We start from the raw sequence: 16,194 nt of genomic DNA, 5'->3' as shown, positions 1-16,194 counted from the left end.
GAGAGTGATGGGGAACTTGGCATTCAACTACCGAAATGGAAAAAGAATAATCATCTGGGACTAAGAGTGTCTTGAGTTAAAAACATGAGAGAAATCCACATGCAAACCTCTAATTTTATTTAAATTGGTGTAAAACTAGAGGACAGAAACAACTTACGCTGATGTGATTAATTCCTCGTAAGGGGAATTTGGCCCCAAGATAGCAGTTTCTTGGCTGACACGACGAACTGCTTTTGGAACTAAAATAAAGCAGAGGATCCCGAAAGTTACTTGAATTACTGTCAAATGATACTCTGAAAATACTATTTGGCTATTAAGCAATTTGAACATAAATAACTCACTTATTTTTGTGTTACTTAGAGGTGCATTGATAACAAAAACAATTACTGCTCTCTCACAGCTGAGCAGTGGTAACCTCACAAAGCAACCAGACGGTGCTGTGAGAGCATGTTTCTCATGTGTAAGTAGTCACCCTGGCAAGCGAGGAAATAAAACTTAGCACCAGGCTGAATGTGAAAACTTAGATGCTGCATGCTAATTTTCTGGTATGTTAATAGCATTTGGGAGTTGGAAAGTGGGAGTTTCAGCTCAAGGGAAAAGAGAGACCCACAGTGGGGGAAAACCTGCTTTATTCTTCAAGGTGCATTTTGTCCTGCTGTTTCTCAAGGAAAGTTCCTTTATCTGCACGAAGTCATCGAGTGCTTTTTGAGTTCAAAGGAAACTTCTTGCTGGTTTCTGTGGGCTTTGACTGGGGCTGAGAGTCTGAACATCAGTGTGGTGCTGAGCGGCTCCGTAAAATGCGGAGGAGGCTTCTGTGAGTGATGAAAAGGTTCAGTTCCTTGCAGGATCAAATGGCTGCACACCTTTAAAGAAGCTGAGCATGCTAACCAGCATTTCAAGTCATCCACAGATGAATGAGCTAATTTTTTTTTTCTTTGCCCTTGTATACTGTGTAGTCCAATTAAGTTGCTAAGCCAATCACATTGAAATGAATCAACCATATTGTTACATAATTCTTTTTAATAAACAGAGATATCATTATATGAAGTAGGTTCTGAGGGTGCCAGATGCTCCTGAACAGGGAGTCTAATTTATATCATTGATTTCAAGAAGCAGCCCATTCATGTGTGATAGCTGTTATCTCAGTTTAAAGTATCTCATACATAAATGAGAACACAGATGAGCTAAATACGGACCTTATTTAATTCCCCATCACACAGAACTGATGTCCAAAACACCAAATAAATGGCTTTGCTGAGATTGCTCTTTTTAAGGCAATTAATAGGATTGCAACAGAAAAGAAAGGCAAAAATTACCCTCTCAGAATTTTTTGCACCCAACGTTTAGAACAAATACTCGACCTTCAGAGAGAATTGTTTTGCTAAAGAAAAGATATGCTGGAAGGTTACCTCTGCAATAGGAAGGGGATGAGCTGGGTTCGCTGCCTTGCTCCCAGCCTGCAGTGCTCCCAGAGCTGAGCACTCCGGGGATGAGCAAGGCTGCACTGGGCTTAGTGGCAGAGCAGGAAAGCAGAACAAGATGATGCGCTTTAGTTTTGATTAAGGCTTCAAGGATACTATTAGAGGAGATGGGGAGTGGAGATGATCCCTTCAAATACTGTCAATGACGTAGGTTCCCTCTAACCAGGAATAACCTTCACCCCTCAAAGATGAACGCCGGCAGAACAGCATTTGGAGGAAAGAATTGGTGCTTTTTGCTGCTCCTATGCCTACCATCAAAGTTTGTTCCCCTTTATTTTGGACCTCAACAAAACAGCCTTAGCTGTATATGTTTACTTGAGCAGGGATGATTGAGAGCTACCTCTCCGGAAAAAAGCTGAAGGAAAAACCCCTGTGGTTTCCATTTGGACATTGGAGGGTTGATGTGTTTTGCTGTCACGTTCTATTTTTAAATGCATGACACTGCACAGGTGTTCAGATTCCAAATCCTTCGCTAAATCTGTCATCTCTCAGCAGCCTGTCACTACATCAGCTAACAAACTAAGGTGAAGAATGAAGTTCCCGTATGGTAGAAAACTTCACAGTGGTTAACTATAATTCCTTTCCATCAGTGTCACTATGCTTGATCAATTTTCAGGTGTTATAATTGCTTTGAGGTTGATTTATCTATCTAGAATGGCTCAACTTAATAATTTATCTAAAAGCCCTTAATATGTAGGACACCAACATGATTAAAAATGCAAATCATTTTTGCAGGAGCAAAAGTTGTTAGTCTGACTCAAAGCATCAGCTGGCAGTTTTACCTCTGAGCCTACTATCCGTAAAACACCAGCTGATTTCAGAAAGATTTATTGAGAACCACAAATCACCTTTCTGTGTCTGCCTTAAGCAGATATTACATCTATACCTGCGGGTATAGCTACATGTAATACAGCTAAGAATGCAATAATCAGTGCTTTAGCAAGCTGGTCATAAGTTTCTACTCCAAAAGGTATCTGACACACACTAACGTTGTTCTTTTTTTTGTTGTTGAATCTTTGCTGATGAGGACTTTAGGGAGAGATGTCCCTGTTGAACTATACAGGAACAGAGAGGAAAAAAAGGGAGGACTGAAGCAGTTCTTACAGGACTGGTGCTCCAGAGTCACAAGAGTGCTGTTTCTCCCTGGAACATCCTCCTCCTAAAGTAGCATATTTGCTGCTCAGAAGCATGTCTGCTTCTAACTGCATGCCTATCTGCTGCAGCAACATTGGAAGACTGAATTCAAGTCTCAAAAGTCTTAGGTCTCCCTAGAGAAACTTGCAGCACGATCATCGTGTCCTTCTAGCTCAACTGGAGAAAAGAAAGATGAGCAGCAACTATTTCTTCACAGCAGATTCTTTAAATTTTGGCTCAATGATCACTTAGTATCCACCACTAAGCAAGAACAGCGGTGCAAGTTTCAGTGATACATTGAATATAGAGTGATATAGTGTAAGCAGCGCAGTAGATTAATTTGATTCTTGTACATCTAAGTGCAAGTAATTCAAGTCCCCTGAAACATTGATTCCATTCCCTACATAATCATTACTATCAGAAGAAGAAAACAGAGACAGGGACCCCCTCAGCAATCTCAGCACATGCACAGTCTGTGGGGTTGGATGGGTGAGCTCATGCTGAGCAAGCTGGCTGATGTTCTTACAAGACTTTCTCTATCAAGTTTGAAAGGTCTTGGAGACTGAGAGAGGTCCCCTGATGCAGAGAAAAGCAAATGTAGTTACTGCTTTCAAAGAGGGCTAAGGGCAATATAGGGGATTACCAGCTGCTAAGACTCCATTCAGTCCCTGGAGAAATCAGGGAGCAAATCCTCTCTAAAGTCATATCTGGGTACATGAAGGGGAAGATGATGACTGGGAATAGCCAGTTAGACTTACCATGGATTTACTAAATTTGCCATGCTTGACTAAACTGACTGTCAAACATTTATCAGAAGATTTGATCTGAGGGTGCAGGGGGAGCAGAGGAATGCCCTCTACTTTGAGTAGCAAGGGATGTCACAGCCTAGGTAAGTAGGCTGCCCCTAGGATGAGAGAATGTCTGTATTTGGGCTCAGAAGTAGCGACTAGTGAGTCTCACTTGTACTGGAGGTCAGTAACAAAATGGAGTTCCAGTCTTCTGTAAGACTGAACACAGTATTCACAGAGGGATTCTCTAGGTTTCAGCTTTCCTGTTATTGTTACTGAAAAGTTTTGAGATAGTTTTTCATAAAGCATGATACAAACAAAAAAAAAAAAGCAAAAAAAAAAAAAAAAGTCAGAATTACTGAATAAGATAAACAGTGTTTTTTGTTTCAAATTTCTTTATAAAGTTACTCTCAAACTACACTGATTGTCGCTGTCAAAATTGAAGAATTTGAAGGAGGGACGTGTTGAAATTCTATAGTCATGAAAATTTAAGCCTGACAGACACTGATGAATGCTCTTCACATTCATAGAGTCTGCATCCAGTGATGCAATAAAACTGGAAGGGTGGGCTTCCTTCAGCAGGTTAAGTAAGCATGGCCAGCAGAAGAGGTGCTGTCACCTCATCCTCCCACTCAGACTTCACTAGAGAAATGCCTGTGCCAGAGTGCTGGATATGGCCCATTAAAAAAACACATTTTTCTAGCAGCTTTATTTTCTAAACATGGTGACTCACAGTTGATTTTGTCATTTATAGGCTTAGTACGGCAGTATATAAATGAATTTACACATCCTTTGAAACAAGTAACAATGCGGACTATGTGGTAGACTTCAAGGGTAGTTTTCATCTGCTAACTTCCAAGGACATTGCCTTGGACAAAGACCCTTGTGCACATGCACACACATACACACATTTTGTGTTGTAGGATGAGATGTTTGTCCTTGCTCAGTAATAAAACTAGACACAGATTGTTTCATATTTAAGTTGTCTGGAAGGAAGTGCGGATCTTGAATATATGGCTAAGGCCAGTGCTCAAAAGCATTTCGAAGAAAACAAAGGTTTTAGGCTTTTCCATTTTTGGGAGGGGGGGGCTGATGGACTTCATAATCTCCCAGTACAGACATGACTAACACCACATGAGAGAAGAATTTATCTTAAAAGCTAACTTTTGAGAACTGCATTTATATTTCACAAGGCTGAAAAAGGGTTCATTGTGATCTACTGTCTTCATCTATCATCCTACACAGCAATGCAGCATTGCAGACCCCATCCCTTCCAGCACTGTGATGTGCTGCAGAGAGGACACAACCAATTGGTCCTTAGATTGGGATTACAATCAGATTGGAAGAATAGAGACGTGTGTGTGCTTCACTGACTCGCATCAATCAGCTGCACTACTTAATACTGCTGTAATACATATTTATAATGGTGTAATTTATAAAAAGAACAAAATTTAGGAAAAGCTGTAATGCATTAACTATGAAGTCTTTGCTGAGAGGAAAGAGGCTTTTAAAATACGAAAATACTCACATTGCAGACACTGCTTAAAATTGACAAAGCTCAGCCTAGGAAGGTTATTCTGTGTCTTATCCTCCAGGGTCAATAATTCTATACTTGGAGCCTTCTCCGAACTGATTTGTGTTTCCATACAGTCTATATTTCAGATAGGCATGCACCTTGATGTTCTAACAAAATTGATGAATTTCTCCCACACGTTTATTGTTATTTCTGACTACAGCAAGAAATAGCACCTTGTCTAGCTCCTAATAGAAAGTTTATCTATTAAAGATGATCACTTGTATGAGAAACAGATTGTGGTGCCAGGTAAGAGGGCTATTTGACAGATACATTTCTTTCAGGATTGGGAAATCTGAAGCATTATCAGGTGTATATCAACAAAACACCTGATGAATTTTTACAGCATCTTTCAGCAGAAGCTGTTTTTACATATTGACAGCTATGAGAATTGGTGCTGGTTGCAAAGAAATGTGTCCCTTAGGAGCTTGTGGCATATTTCTTTAACCAGAAATTAAGAGACTGAGCAAAATATTTAGGGATGCAATCTGTTGATGTGTAATTCCTGCTGTTACTTTTCAGCCACCACCTTATCTTCTCTGAGCACTGATGTGTGTTCAATCTTTTCCATGAAGCAGAAGGCACTCCTGAAGAGCTTGCAATGGAAGTAATGTTAGGGAGATTGGTAATGGTATCCTGGCTGAAAACGAGAACATTCTCTCTGAGCTCTAAGCTGATCAAAGTGACTGTACTCCTCCTACCTTTTGCTATTGTGCTGTTCACTTGCACACAGCGCTGTCACGTTGCTCACATCTTCAGAACAGACACACAGTGTACAGTGCCCCGTTCTTACAGGCTCACTGCTGATGTCTGCAGTAACAGTGCCTAGACACAGTGTCCTGAGATGGATGAGAATATGGGGTAATGAAAGCATCACTGTTTGAAACAGGAAAAAAAAAAGAATTCTATCAATAGATCAGGAAAGAAGACAGTGGGATAAAAGTACGAGTTATTTAATTTTACCATTTTCAGACTTTTTTTCATTCAAAAGAAAAGTTAGTAAAGAGAATTCAGAATATGTCTTCTTCCTGAATCTATCAGCCCATTTTCTTAGTTTACAGAATTGCCAGATTCTCTAACCACCCCTCACGCTCAGATGGCACCTTTTTAACACCAGCAAGCTGTGTTAGCATAGAGTAGATCAGCACCACAGATATCTGCACATTAAGATGCTCTATGAAAGCCACCAGGGAAGAAGGAAGGGAAAAAAAGACACAATTCACTTCAAACCCACATGATTGGTAAACAAAAGATCAATAGGGAAGTAAAAGTTGGTGTGACTCACAATGCTACCACTATAGTTCTTTGAGGAAAAGATCCCTAGGAACAGCCAAATAATGCAGCCTAAAGCAAAATACATCAGTAGTGATAGAAAAGAAAAGAGCTAAGCAGAACAGGCAGGAATTAAGATAACTTTGTGCAGAATGTTAGGAAAAACTTACTAAAAAATACAGTGCCGTCAGTTGCGAAGCTTCCTAGGGGCTGTCACAAGATCTTTTCAAACAAATGGAGGTAGAATACTGGGAAATATACCACAGCAGCAATCCTGCATTGCAGGAAGATACAGGGTACCTTTTCCTGGCACCTGTCTGTCCTTTAAAGTAAAGGAGAAAAGATAAGGGAGAGCTTGAGGCAGCAAAAAAGTTTTTCAGAGGTCCATAATGGATGCTTAGGTCCTAAACCTGTCATTTTTAAAATCACCCTGTAAGAACAATGGCTCCTTATGTTTTAAGGACGAGAATTCTCTTCAGGTTATTTTGGAGCATGCCTCACTGAGCAGCCCCCAATCCACATACTGGCTTTGACCAGGCTTTTTTTCCATCAAGGATCCAGTCCATGCTGTGGTTTTCACACACCTCAGACTAAGGTAAAAGAAGGGGAAAAAACTCTTACAATGATTCTGCTACCGTGTCCTGGCACCACTGGTCCTTACCTGCTGCCGTGTGTTAAGCTGAACAGCTTAGTGTAACAAGGCTGCTGGACTAGAGTGAAATTAAATATTCCTTGAAGCTAAAGGAGGGCTTCTAAGTTTCTAAAAGGCACGCTCCCTTCTTGGGGTGTCTCATCAGGTATTACGTTTCCTTTTGTGCACCTCTGAATCCCATCTCAGGCACCATATGGAAACTGCAGGTGTTTAATTCAAAGCTGAGATGCAGATAATCTCTGTGCTATCTTTACGTTACCTGGAATTTTCCAGAAATGTAGAAAAATGCCCGATCACTTAGTTATTCTCAAACTGAGAAAGTGAGTGAAAAAATCCTTTATTTGTCTAGGTTTTCTTGCCCCACTAAAATCGATTACTTCTTTTTCAGTTGAGTATTTTGAAGAGGAACCTGAACCAGATGAATTATGCAGCAGTCCACGTTTTCATCAAAGCTGAGGAAAGATTAAAATGTCTTGTAGCCTCTAAAATAACAACCAAAACTCTGAAGTGCAGCTAACCCACAAAGTCCAAAGCAGGTTTGCTCTGGCTTTTAGGCTCATTTCTCTTTTCAGTGTTATTTTAGGCCATTTCCTATGGAAATCAAACTTTCTATGATGCTGTTGCCTGTCAGCTATATGTCAGTCTCTCTCTAATAACTGTTCATCCATTCTGTGCACTTCAGTTGGATCCAAAAGACTTGTTGACCTCCATGATAATTAGATTTCTATTTAATAGCTGTAGTGGGTAAGACAAATCTGGACATAGTGCACATTCTTTGTAGAAAAGACTTATTATTAACACCTGCTCACAGACCAGTTTATGTCAACACTAACATCCTTCAGGGCTTTAGGGAGTATCAGTGGTATAGGACAAGCCTATAGGTTTGCATTTTCAGGACTACAGTTTTACTGTAGTCTAAATAGTACAAAGCTAAATTTCCTTTACATTTGTCAGCTAATTGGCATCCATGAGAAGAAGTCTACTTGTTGGTTGGAACTGGACAACACACTGCAATCCATCAAAACCAAAGATACAAAAACTATTACAGAGATTTTGCCACATCAATCTTGTTATTCCAGCAGAAAAGGAATTTGCTGTTCCTTGAAAGAATACTGTACACATCACCAGAAGGCAGATTCCTGCAGAATGGTATTCTTGGACACCATACATACAAACAAAGACAATCAGGAATTCAAACTGATGAAGGCTTTGGATTGTTCTTCTACCGGAGAGTTTGACTGCTCTCAGCAAGGTGTGAACTAGTGGCCCCTAGTAGATCCTGGAAACATGGCTGTAATTACTTAGTTTCCTGTTTTCTGTACAAATAAAGTATGCTTTACTTAAAAATAACAAAAATTAAGTTTGTCTGGATAGTAGAAAGGAAGGCAGTGTTCCTACTCAGTCCTCCTGCTGTGTTCTGGATGGGGTGGGCATCTCCAGGAGGAAACGAAAGCCCACTGGACTGTACAGTCTTGAAGGTATTTTCTAACCGAAATGATCCTATGATTTTAACATAGGAGACAGAAGTTTAAGTGTGATTCAAAACTAACTCAAAAATTGATGTTTCTAGGAATGGAAAACTATTTCCATGACTACTGTAAGCTATATAATGGTTCAGCAGAGAGGTCTTGCATGCAACTCCAGAGGTACCACAGCATCCATCTCAGCCCATCCAGTTTATCATCAGCCTTTTTCGTGCTTCGGTCATAATACTGAGAGTAGCCAGTGGCAAAAAATCCATCCATTTCTAAGAGAGCAACATGCAATTTAGTTAGTGATTGCTGTATATAACTGTTTCAATCATCTAAATTAAAGAGGACCAGCCTAACACACCAGATAACCCTTCAGTGGCTACAAAGGTAACATTATCTACTATGAATCTATCCACAAAGCTGATTAGCATTTTGTTAGCATAATGAGTGGAAAGCAACAGAGGCTTTAACCACCTCCCTGAGACGCTGTTTGCCTGAGAAACTGAAGAACTGGGTTTTGCTCCTCCCATACTTCACATCATACCCCTCCCCAGATGTTCCCATCTCTAGCCAATTGAGTCAGATTCAGCAGCTCTTTTCAGCTGCTCTGCTACTTTCTCCTTTAAAAATAAACCAAAGGACAAAAAAACAAACAAAGAACAAGACAGCTTTTTCTTGCATGTGACACTAACCTCCTGATATATGAGAAAACATGTCTGCATGACCCAGAACCAGGAGTTATACACTTTTTTTTCCTCCGGTTTCTGTCTGTAGGATGCTTCCAACATATTGATACATACTGATCTGTTCTCTCAGCAAGATACAGTAGCAGTGGTTTCTGCCTTGTGTGGTTAAGTCTGGTAGTGGTGGAGCAACACACTCAGCTACAGCTACAGCTGGAGGCCTAAGGGACATCATTGGCCATAAGACTCTCTAAACCTTATGGGGAACAGCAATGCTGTCTTCCCCAGCACGCACAATGAAAAACAGATGCATTCAGTAGATGCTTGTAAGCAGAAAAGAAGCCAAGCAATCAGTTTTAGAGGAAAAAAGACACAGGTTTCCATATTTTTAGCATCCTGGGGTTGCTAAGCTTTGCGGTTCCCATTCTCTTTTCAAGAGATAAAAGCAGTGACGGCACCCACAGCTGCTCATGGAAACCAACAGGTCCTCACATGTATGCAATCAAAGACACAAACCAAGCCAGAGAGTTCAAATCTTCCTTCTCTGCTTGCTCCCCACTGAAGGGCCACTAGAAGCAACTCACATTTCCTCAGCTTCTCATGTGGAAGAACAGCAGCAGAACAGCAGCGTCACTGCTGTCACTGCAGAGCTTTGTGCCTATCCTTTGCTCTCTGCAGTAACTGCTCAGGTTGTCTTCCTCTCTCATATTCATCTCCACAGCTAAGTCCTGCTGCTTCTTTTCTCCAGGAAATCCTCCAAAACAGCCAGCTCTTTTGCCACCAAATCCATAAAAAGCCCTAAAATCTAGGCAATAATAACACAAATACAGCAGTATTTCTAGGCACTGTTTGATTTTCTTAGATACAGGCTACAAAAAGATGAAATTAAGGTTGAGTATGCACTGGTGATTCGTGGTTTTGGAAATACCTGGTCTTCACCAAAACAAACAAACAAACAAAAAACAAGTATTGAAAAGAAATCCTCAAATGATTGCTACCAACTTAAGCTACAAACACGCTACATCTGGAGAAGCACGATCAGAGCACTCTAAATAACCTTACCTCTGCATTATAATGAAATAAAAACCACCATTGGTCCCAATTCACTTGCTTTTAGAGACATTAGATCTTCAGTTTTATTTTTACTTCTCCCTCTTCTTACCTTTTTACTACCCTGCTCTTACTAACTTGTATTACTATCAGCCGTTCAGAAACAAAGAGAAAGCCCCTAAAATTACAGCTCTTAAAGCTCTTTAAAAATGACTACAACTTAGAGGTAAGTTATTCAAATTCTGTATTTACAGTAAGCACTGCCATGCAAGAGAGCACTGTGACAGCACTGAAATCCCTACTACACAGACAAAACTTCCTTCTCTTAACCATGGACCCATCTTTACAGCTTTTTATTTCCTCTTTCAGTACTTACTTGTTCCCTTGCCCTTCCACTTTCTGAAGTATGAAGCACGATGCAACAGTGGATGAACTTGAAAAGTATCGGAGAAAACCTGTGTGAGAAATATGAAACTATGGAAAAGGGCTTCTAATAGGGTGAAATGTATCTTTCATGGATTTACTCAGCACAGGCGATGCTCTGCTGGAAACAGAACACAACATATTTCAGGTTTGAAGTAAAGGCTATTTTGGTGAAAGGTCCAAAAGAGGATGGTTGGAAATCAAGGTCAGGATGGATGCACAGCAGTCATGTAAATGGGAACTTTTCTTGTGGTCTAGTGAAAAATTCAAGGCCAACATTTTTGCTTTGTAACAGGGTATATCAAAGCAGTGAGTTAGAAACAGGCAGGCAAAAGTCAGAACTAGAGACAGTAACAGAGCAAATGCACTGCCCTGTGAAGTACGCTCACTTTCAGATAATCACTTATCACAGCAGTTCTGTGATAGAGGCAACAGACCCTTCCCTTCTCCTTGCTGCATTCAGTTTCACACACGGCTATCTGCACTGAGCACCGGAACAGCTTGCTTGGTTTCTGCCAAAGCAGCAGCCCTTGCTTATGGAACTCTATATTTGGTCGTAAGCCACTGAACATCAAACAGCACAGACCCCTTCCTTATCACAACTATTTCCCTGAAGTGCCCAAGAATGACCACATCTCGTTCAGCACTTCTCAAGCTATCTTCAGCTCCAAACTTAGATTCTTCCACTTCACGCCTTATATTACTTCTAGTGCTTTGTTACAGAACAGAAATGCACCAAATGAAACGTGGGGCCGAATGGATTTCTTGACAAATTTCTCACTGAAATCAAGAGGGCTGGAATTTCATCTGTACGCTTCAAGATGATAGGAAGGGAGTGTTCACATTTATGAAATGGGGGATGGATATTTATGTGGTGGCTATTTCTGATTGTCACTGCAAGGGCATGTAATACACAGCCAGTCTGCAAGGCAATGGGGGCAAAATTCAAGCAGCCAGGAGGAAGACACCTGTGTTCCTCACATCACAGATGTATTTTAGGTGGACATGCACATTTATCTCAATTTCAAGCTATTTCTGATTATGAAACATTCTACAGCACAGTATGAATGTTGTACTTAAGCTGTTGAGAGCTTTTAACTGCTAAATATTCTGTAAAATGTTTGGCGTTATTGAGAAACAAAATGATTTTCATCATACGTAAAAATGTCATCCGTTTAAAAGTCCAAAACAAAGCATCATTGAATTTCACATAAATGTGATGCTGTACTTCATTCCAAGGTGGAGAAAAATCTTAAAATAATCTACTTTGTTGTTGTTGTTTTATTACCTATGCAAGCACAGTGTCTGTAAAATAACCACCTTCCTAGGTTTATAACGTGGTGACAGCTTTGCCCACCAATAGATGGAAGAGGGTACTTGCTAGGACTGCTGACATACCTTCAGCTGTAGGTGCTGGAACACGCTGCCGGAACCCTTTGTTAATTTGAGGCTGCAGCAATAAATAATTAGTGGGGGTGTCTGATTACCCCACAGCAGCACAGGTCCTGATGTGAGTGTCTGTCGCTGCGCCTCGCCATGACGGCTATCTGGAGATGCAGCAGACTGCATGTCGAACCTGCATGCAGCCTCTCTTGTGTCCACCCCCACAAACACCTTTCTCTCTTTCCTAAAGGGAGAAGTCTCGTACATCTTCAAGACCCCAAACGTGATATTTTAACTGTGAAAATTAATAAGGCAGGAAGAAAACACCGAACACTAACAGCCTATTCTTAACAAGAACTCTTCAAAATGAAAATTACTAATACCTCAGTCTTTTCAATCTCCAGTTTCTAAAGCTCCTTCATTTATACAGAGATAATTAATAGAGCATTGAGCAATTAGGGACAAATGAAAAGTTTGATGACAATTAATGGTGAAGTACGTGCTGGTGACAACACAAGACAACAATTTTTGATCTTCTTATCCATAATGCATACACTGACTGAGCACTGCAAATTACTGTTGTGCTCTATACAGCCAGCACAAGGTAAACCTGACTTAAACAGAATGCATTTGTACACTTGGCACCTCCAACTGACACAACAGCATGCATCCCCACTACTTAATGTACCCCAATATGCAGAGTATTTAAAAGAAATACACATACATGTGTTACATATGTGTTCATATGCATATTGGCACACCGCCTATTAGCTTAAAAGTAACCCAGGAAAGCGTTACAAAAATGTACCCATCCTCTGTTAAGAGTACCAAATGTCAACTTCTGATTGAATGATACTGGTTATTGTGTGTATGCAGTCACCTAACTCTGTGTGTTCAGAATTGCAGGGAGATTATCTGCCTTCACCTATAGCATGTCCTCAAATCTGAGCTGTGTGTTTTTAGAAAGTAGATACATAGACAACACGCTTTTGTGCTTGAAAGCCAAGCAAGTGTGAAGTTTAATTAGAAAAAAATAAAGTACTTCTAGATTCATACTTAGGGTATGGGCACCAAAATATTTTGCACTGTAGCATCTCTGTTTGCATTTAAAGAACACGATTGTGAATCAGTGAGCTTTTGATGGTAGCAGTTCTAGGTTACTGTAGTGCTGCTGTATTACAACATGGAAAGCCACGTTTGTTTTCTCCATAGGCTTTAATATGAGGCTTCTTGCCTTGTGTTAATATTAAGCACATTCTTGGGTTAAAAGCCAGTGTCAGGGATGAGCATCACCAATGCCTGCCTGCTGTGAGGGCTGAACAGCCCCCTGGAGCCACCAGCACCCCGAGTGCAGTGCAGGGAACAAAGAACACAGCAAGACCTGTGTTCTGTGCATCACACTCACACCAGTGTTTGCCCTCAGTTTATAAGGAGCTGCAGCTTCAACCAGATGCTAATTTATAAGGAGCTGCAGCTTTAACCAGAGGTTGCCCAGATGTTCTGGTAACAGCGTGCTGGAATGTATTCACACCAATTCAAGAGATGACCATTAAAAAGCAGACCTAAAACACCTCGCAAAGCAAAACGAGAATGACATTTTATATTCACAGCTAACCCACACGGGCAATAAAACTAACTGGCTCCGAAACTTCGCGGCTGAAGAAGGCAGGGAAGGAAGGCTCCTGGGAGCTCAGTGCCACATCCACCCGGAGCTGTGCCACGTCTTGTCGAGAGAGCAACTTCTGCACCGCGCTCAGCCTTCACTTCCAGAGCGCCGCGACTTCGTAACGCCGTGCCACAACACCAACCTCTGTCGCTAAGAGTTTTAATGAATCCCTTTGATAGGCGTTTAATAAACGTGTGGTGTGGGAGACAGAGCCGTTATCGAGCCCCCCTCAGCCCACCGTTCGCTGCTTCATCCCGCCGCGCCGGCACAGCGCGATGCCAAGTGGCGTAGGACCGGACAGCGGCTCTCCTAAAAAAGAATCCACTCGCTCACGCCCTAAGGTTGGAATCCGGCTCTCTAGGAGAGCGTTTAATCCCTTCAAGGTTTGTTACACACAGCCGCAAACTTTTAGATGAGGGGAAAAAGAGGCACAAGTTGTGCAGCGCGAGCCTGAGGTAATGACGGGCGCCTGAAATAATTAACTTCGGAACGACGTTGCACCTTGTGAAAATGAAGATCGCGAACTCTCGCAAATAGGACACTGCTGTTCGTAACATTAGGCAGGAGAATTAACACAACGTTCCGCCGCTTTCGCGGCTCCGAGCAGCGCCTTCTCCCCGTTCTCGCTCCCAAAGCCGCCGCCGCCCGCCCCGCATCCCACACGACGCGATTTAGGCTAAAATCCACCGAGCCCCGCCGGCGCGCACCGACACACGGCCCCAGCTCCGGGCACCGCCGCGCCCACCCCGCCGGGCGATGCCGCCCGACCCTCAGAGTTGCTCTCGGGGCTCGGGGCACTTACGATCCGGAGGACGCCCTGGAGCAAGACGAGCGGCAGCGGCTGCAGGTGCACCATGCTGGCTGCCGTCTACGAGGCGAATCCCTTCGCGCCGGCCTCGCGCATCTCCGCTCCGGGGAGAGGGGGAGGAGGGGGGGGCAGGACGGAGCGCGGGGACGCGCTGTCCCCTCACAGGGCGCGGACGGGCGGCGGAGAGCCCCCAGCACTGCCCCGCCGCTCCGCGCCGCGCCGCTCGGCTCCGCGGGCGGCCATGGCGGGCGGGCGGACGAGGAGGGGGAGGGGGGGGACGGAGGAGGCGGGAAGGAGGCGGCCGCACCGCCGACTCCGAGCTGCGGGGACCCCTCAGAACCGGGGCGGGGTGGGACCGGGCTTTGAGGTGGACCTTCCCGGCAAGTTTAAAGCCGAGGCGCAGCGGCCGCCCCCTCCATCCCTCCGAGCTGCCGGGGCGGTCCGTGCCCCCCGCAGCCCGCCCTGACCTCGCACCCCGCGCTCGTTCTGAGAGGCGTGCGAAGCGTCCCGCCCCACTGCCTGGCGCTTCTGTGCTTTCCTCGCGTGGGTCTGAACCCCCAGCCGCACTGGAGGTGGGAGGTTTCAGTTTTCAAACCCTGCCCGTTATTCACAGTTTAGTTTCCTAATTCTCGCGGCTCTGTCGCGTCTTGTCACCACACCCGTGTTCAGGTTACACTTTGACCAGCCCTGCGTCTTCAGCTTTTAAAACACCCGGCGGTGTTAAGAGCTTTGGAAGCGCCTGGGAGAAGCCGTGAGTTTAACGCACGACAGCGGTGATTCCTGGGGGTTGCGTCCCACTGGCTCCTTCCTCAGACCTGCTGCTGGATGTCTGACAGAACGTGTCATGGGATGCGAACGAGCCACAAATTGCATTAATATCATCACAGAATCATAGAATCATGAAGGTTGGAAAAGACCTCTCCGATCCCCAAGTCCAACCCCAGCCCGCCCCACCACGCACACTGACACAGCCCTCAGTGCCACATCTCCACAGCTTCTGAACCCCTACAGGGACGGTGACTCCACCACCTTCCTGGGCAGCCTCTGCCACTGCATCGCTGCTCATTCCGAGATGATTTTTTTCTTTTTTTTTACCTAATTCCTCCATTTAAGTTGAGAAAATACACTGAAGAGTGGCAAAAGGAGCCTATATGTAAACTGTACAGCTCTAAAATGGGAACTAAATCTAAACAGAACTACTCTAAGGTGGGTTAATATGCACCAGACTCAGGAGATTCAGAGAAATACCCAAACCAGAGGCACTCACTGAATCAATGAAGGCTGCTCCGAAAGTAATGCCTCCTATTTTATGATGTTAGCTCATGATCTCACAGGCAGATGTTGGGGGTACAGCAGTAGAAGTTGAACCTTCCCACCAATATTCTGTGATATTTTGTTGTTGCTGTGCCACACATGGGCAGCAGAGGGGCAGACAGAATGGTGTCTGACATGGAAGGGTGTATGGAGCAAAGGTGTGTCACTGAACTCTTCCATGTGGAAAAAATGGCACCCATTGACATTCAGTTAATGACTGCTGAACGTTTATGGAGACCAAACAGTGGACATGAGTACAATGTGGGGTGGTTGGTGTGTTTCAGCAGTGACAACTGTGGCAGTGGGTCACCTCCCGGGGCAGATTGTTTCGAGCTTGGCATGCAGGCTCCTGCTCATCACTGGCAAAAATGCATAGCTGACAGTGGTGACTATGGTGCAAAGTAGTGTTTTGCAGCTGAATTTGCTCTATCAAATAGTGCTACTGTGCTCTTTGTGTCTGTTTCCATTTAATTAAACAGGAGGTTAAATGTAGTT

General features: G+C 43.3%; 1 protein-coding gene across 1 annotated transcript in view; it reads right to left on the bottom strand.

Moving 5' to 3' along the window:
- The window catches only part of NXPH2 (neurexophilin 2), a gene marked incomplete at both ends in the record, with an annotated part of 30,325 nt that extends 15,892 nt beyond the window's left edge, over positions 1-14,433 (bottom strand). The window contains one exon of the mRNA XM_079539417.1: positions 14,380-14,433. Within this exon, the coding sequence (XP_079395543.1) occupies positions 14,380-14,433 (54 nt within the window). The remainder of the gene's footprint in view (positions 1-14,379) is intronic.
- Positions 14,434-16,194: the final 1,761 nt, after the last annotated feature.

This window comes from Tetrao urogallus, assembly GCF_951394365.1.
Source record: "Tetrao urogallus genome assembly, chromosome: 8".
Lineage (NCBI taxonomy): Eukaryota > Metazoa > Chordata > Aves > Galliformes > Phasianidae > Tetrao > Tetrao urogallus.
Note: the sequence above shows the minus strand (reverse complement) of the source record. Positions and strands in the feature narration are given on the sequence as shown.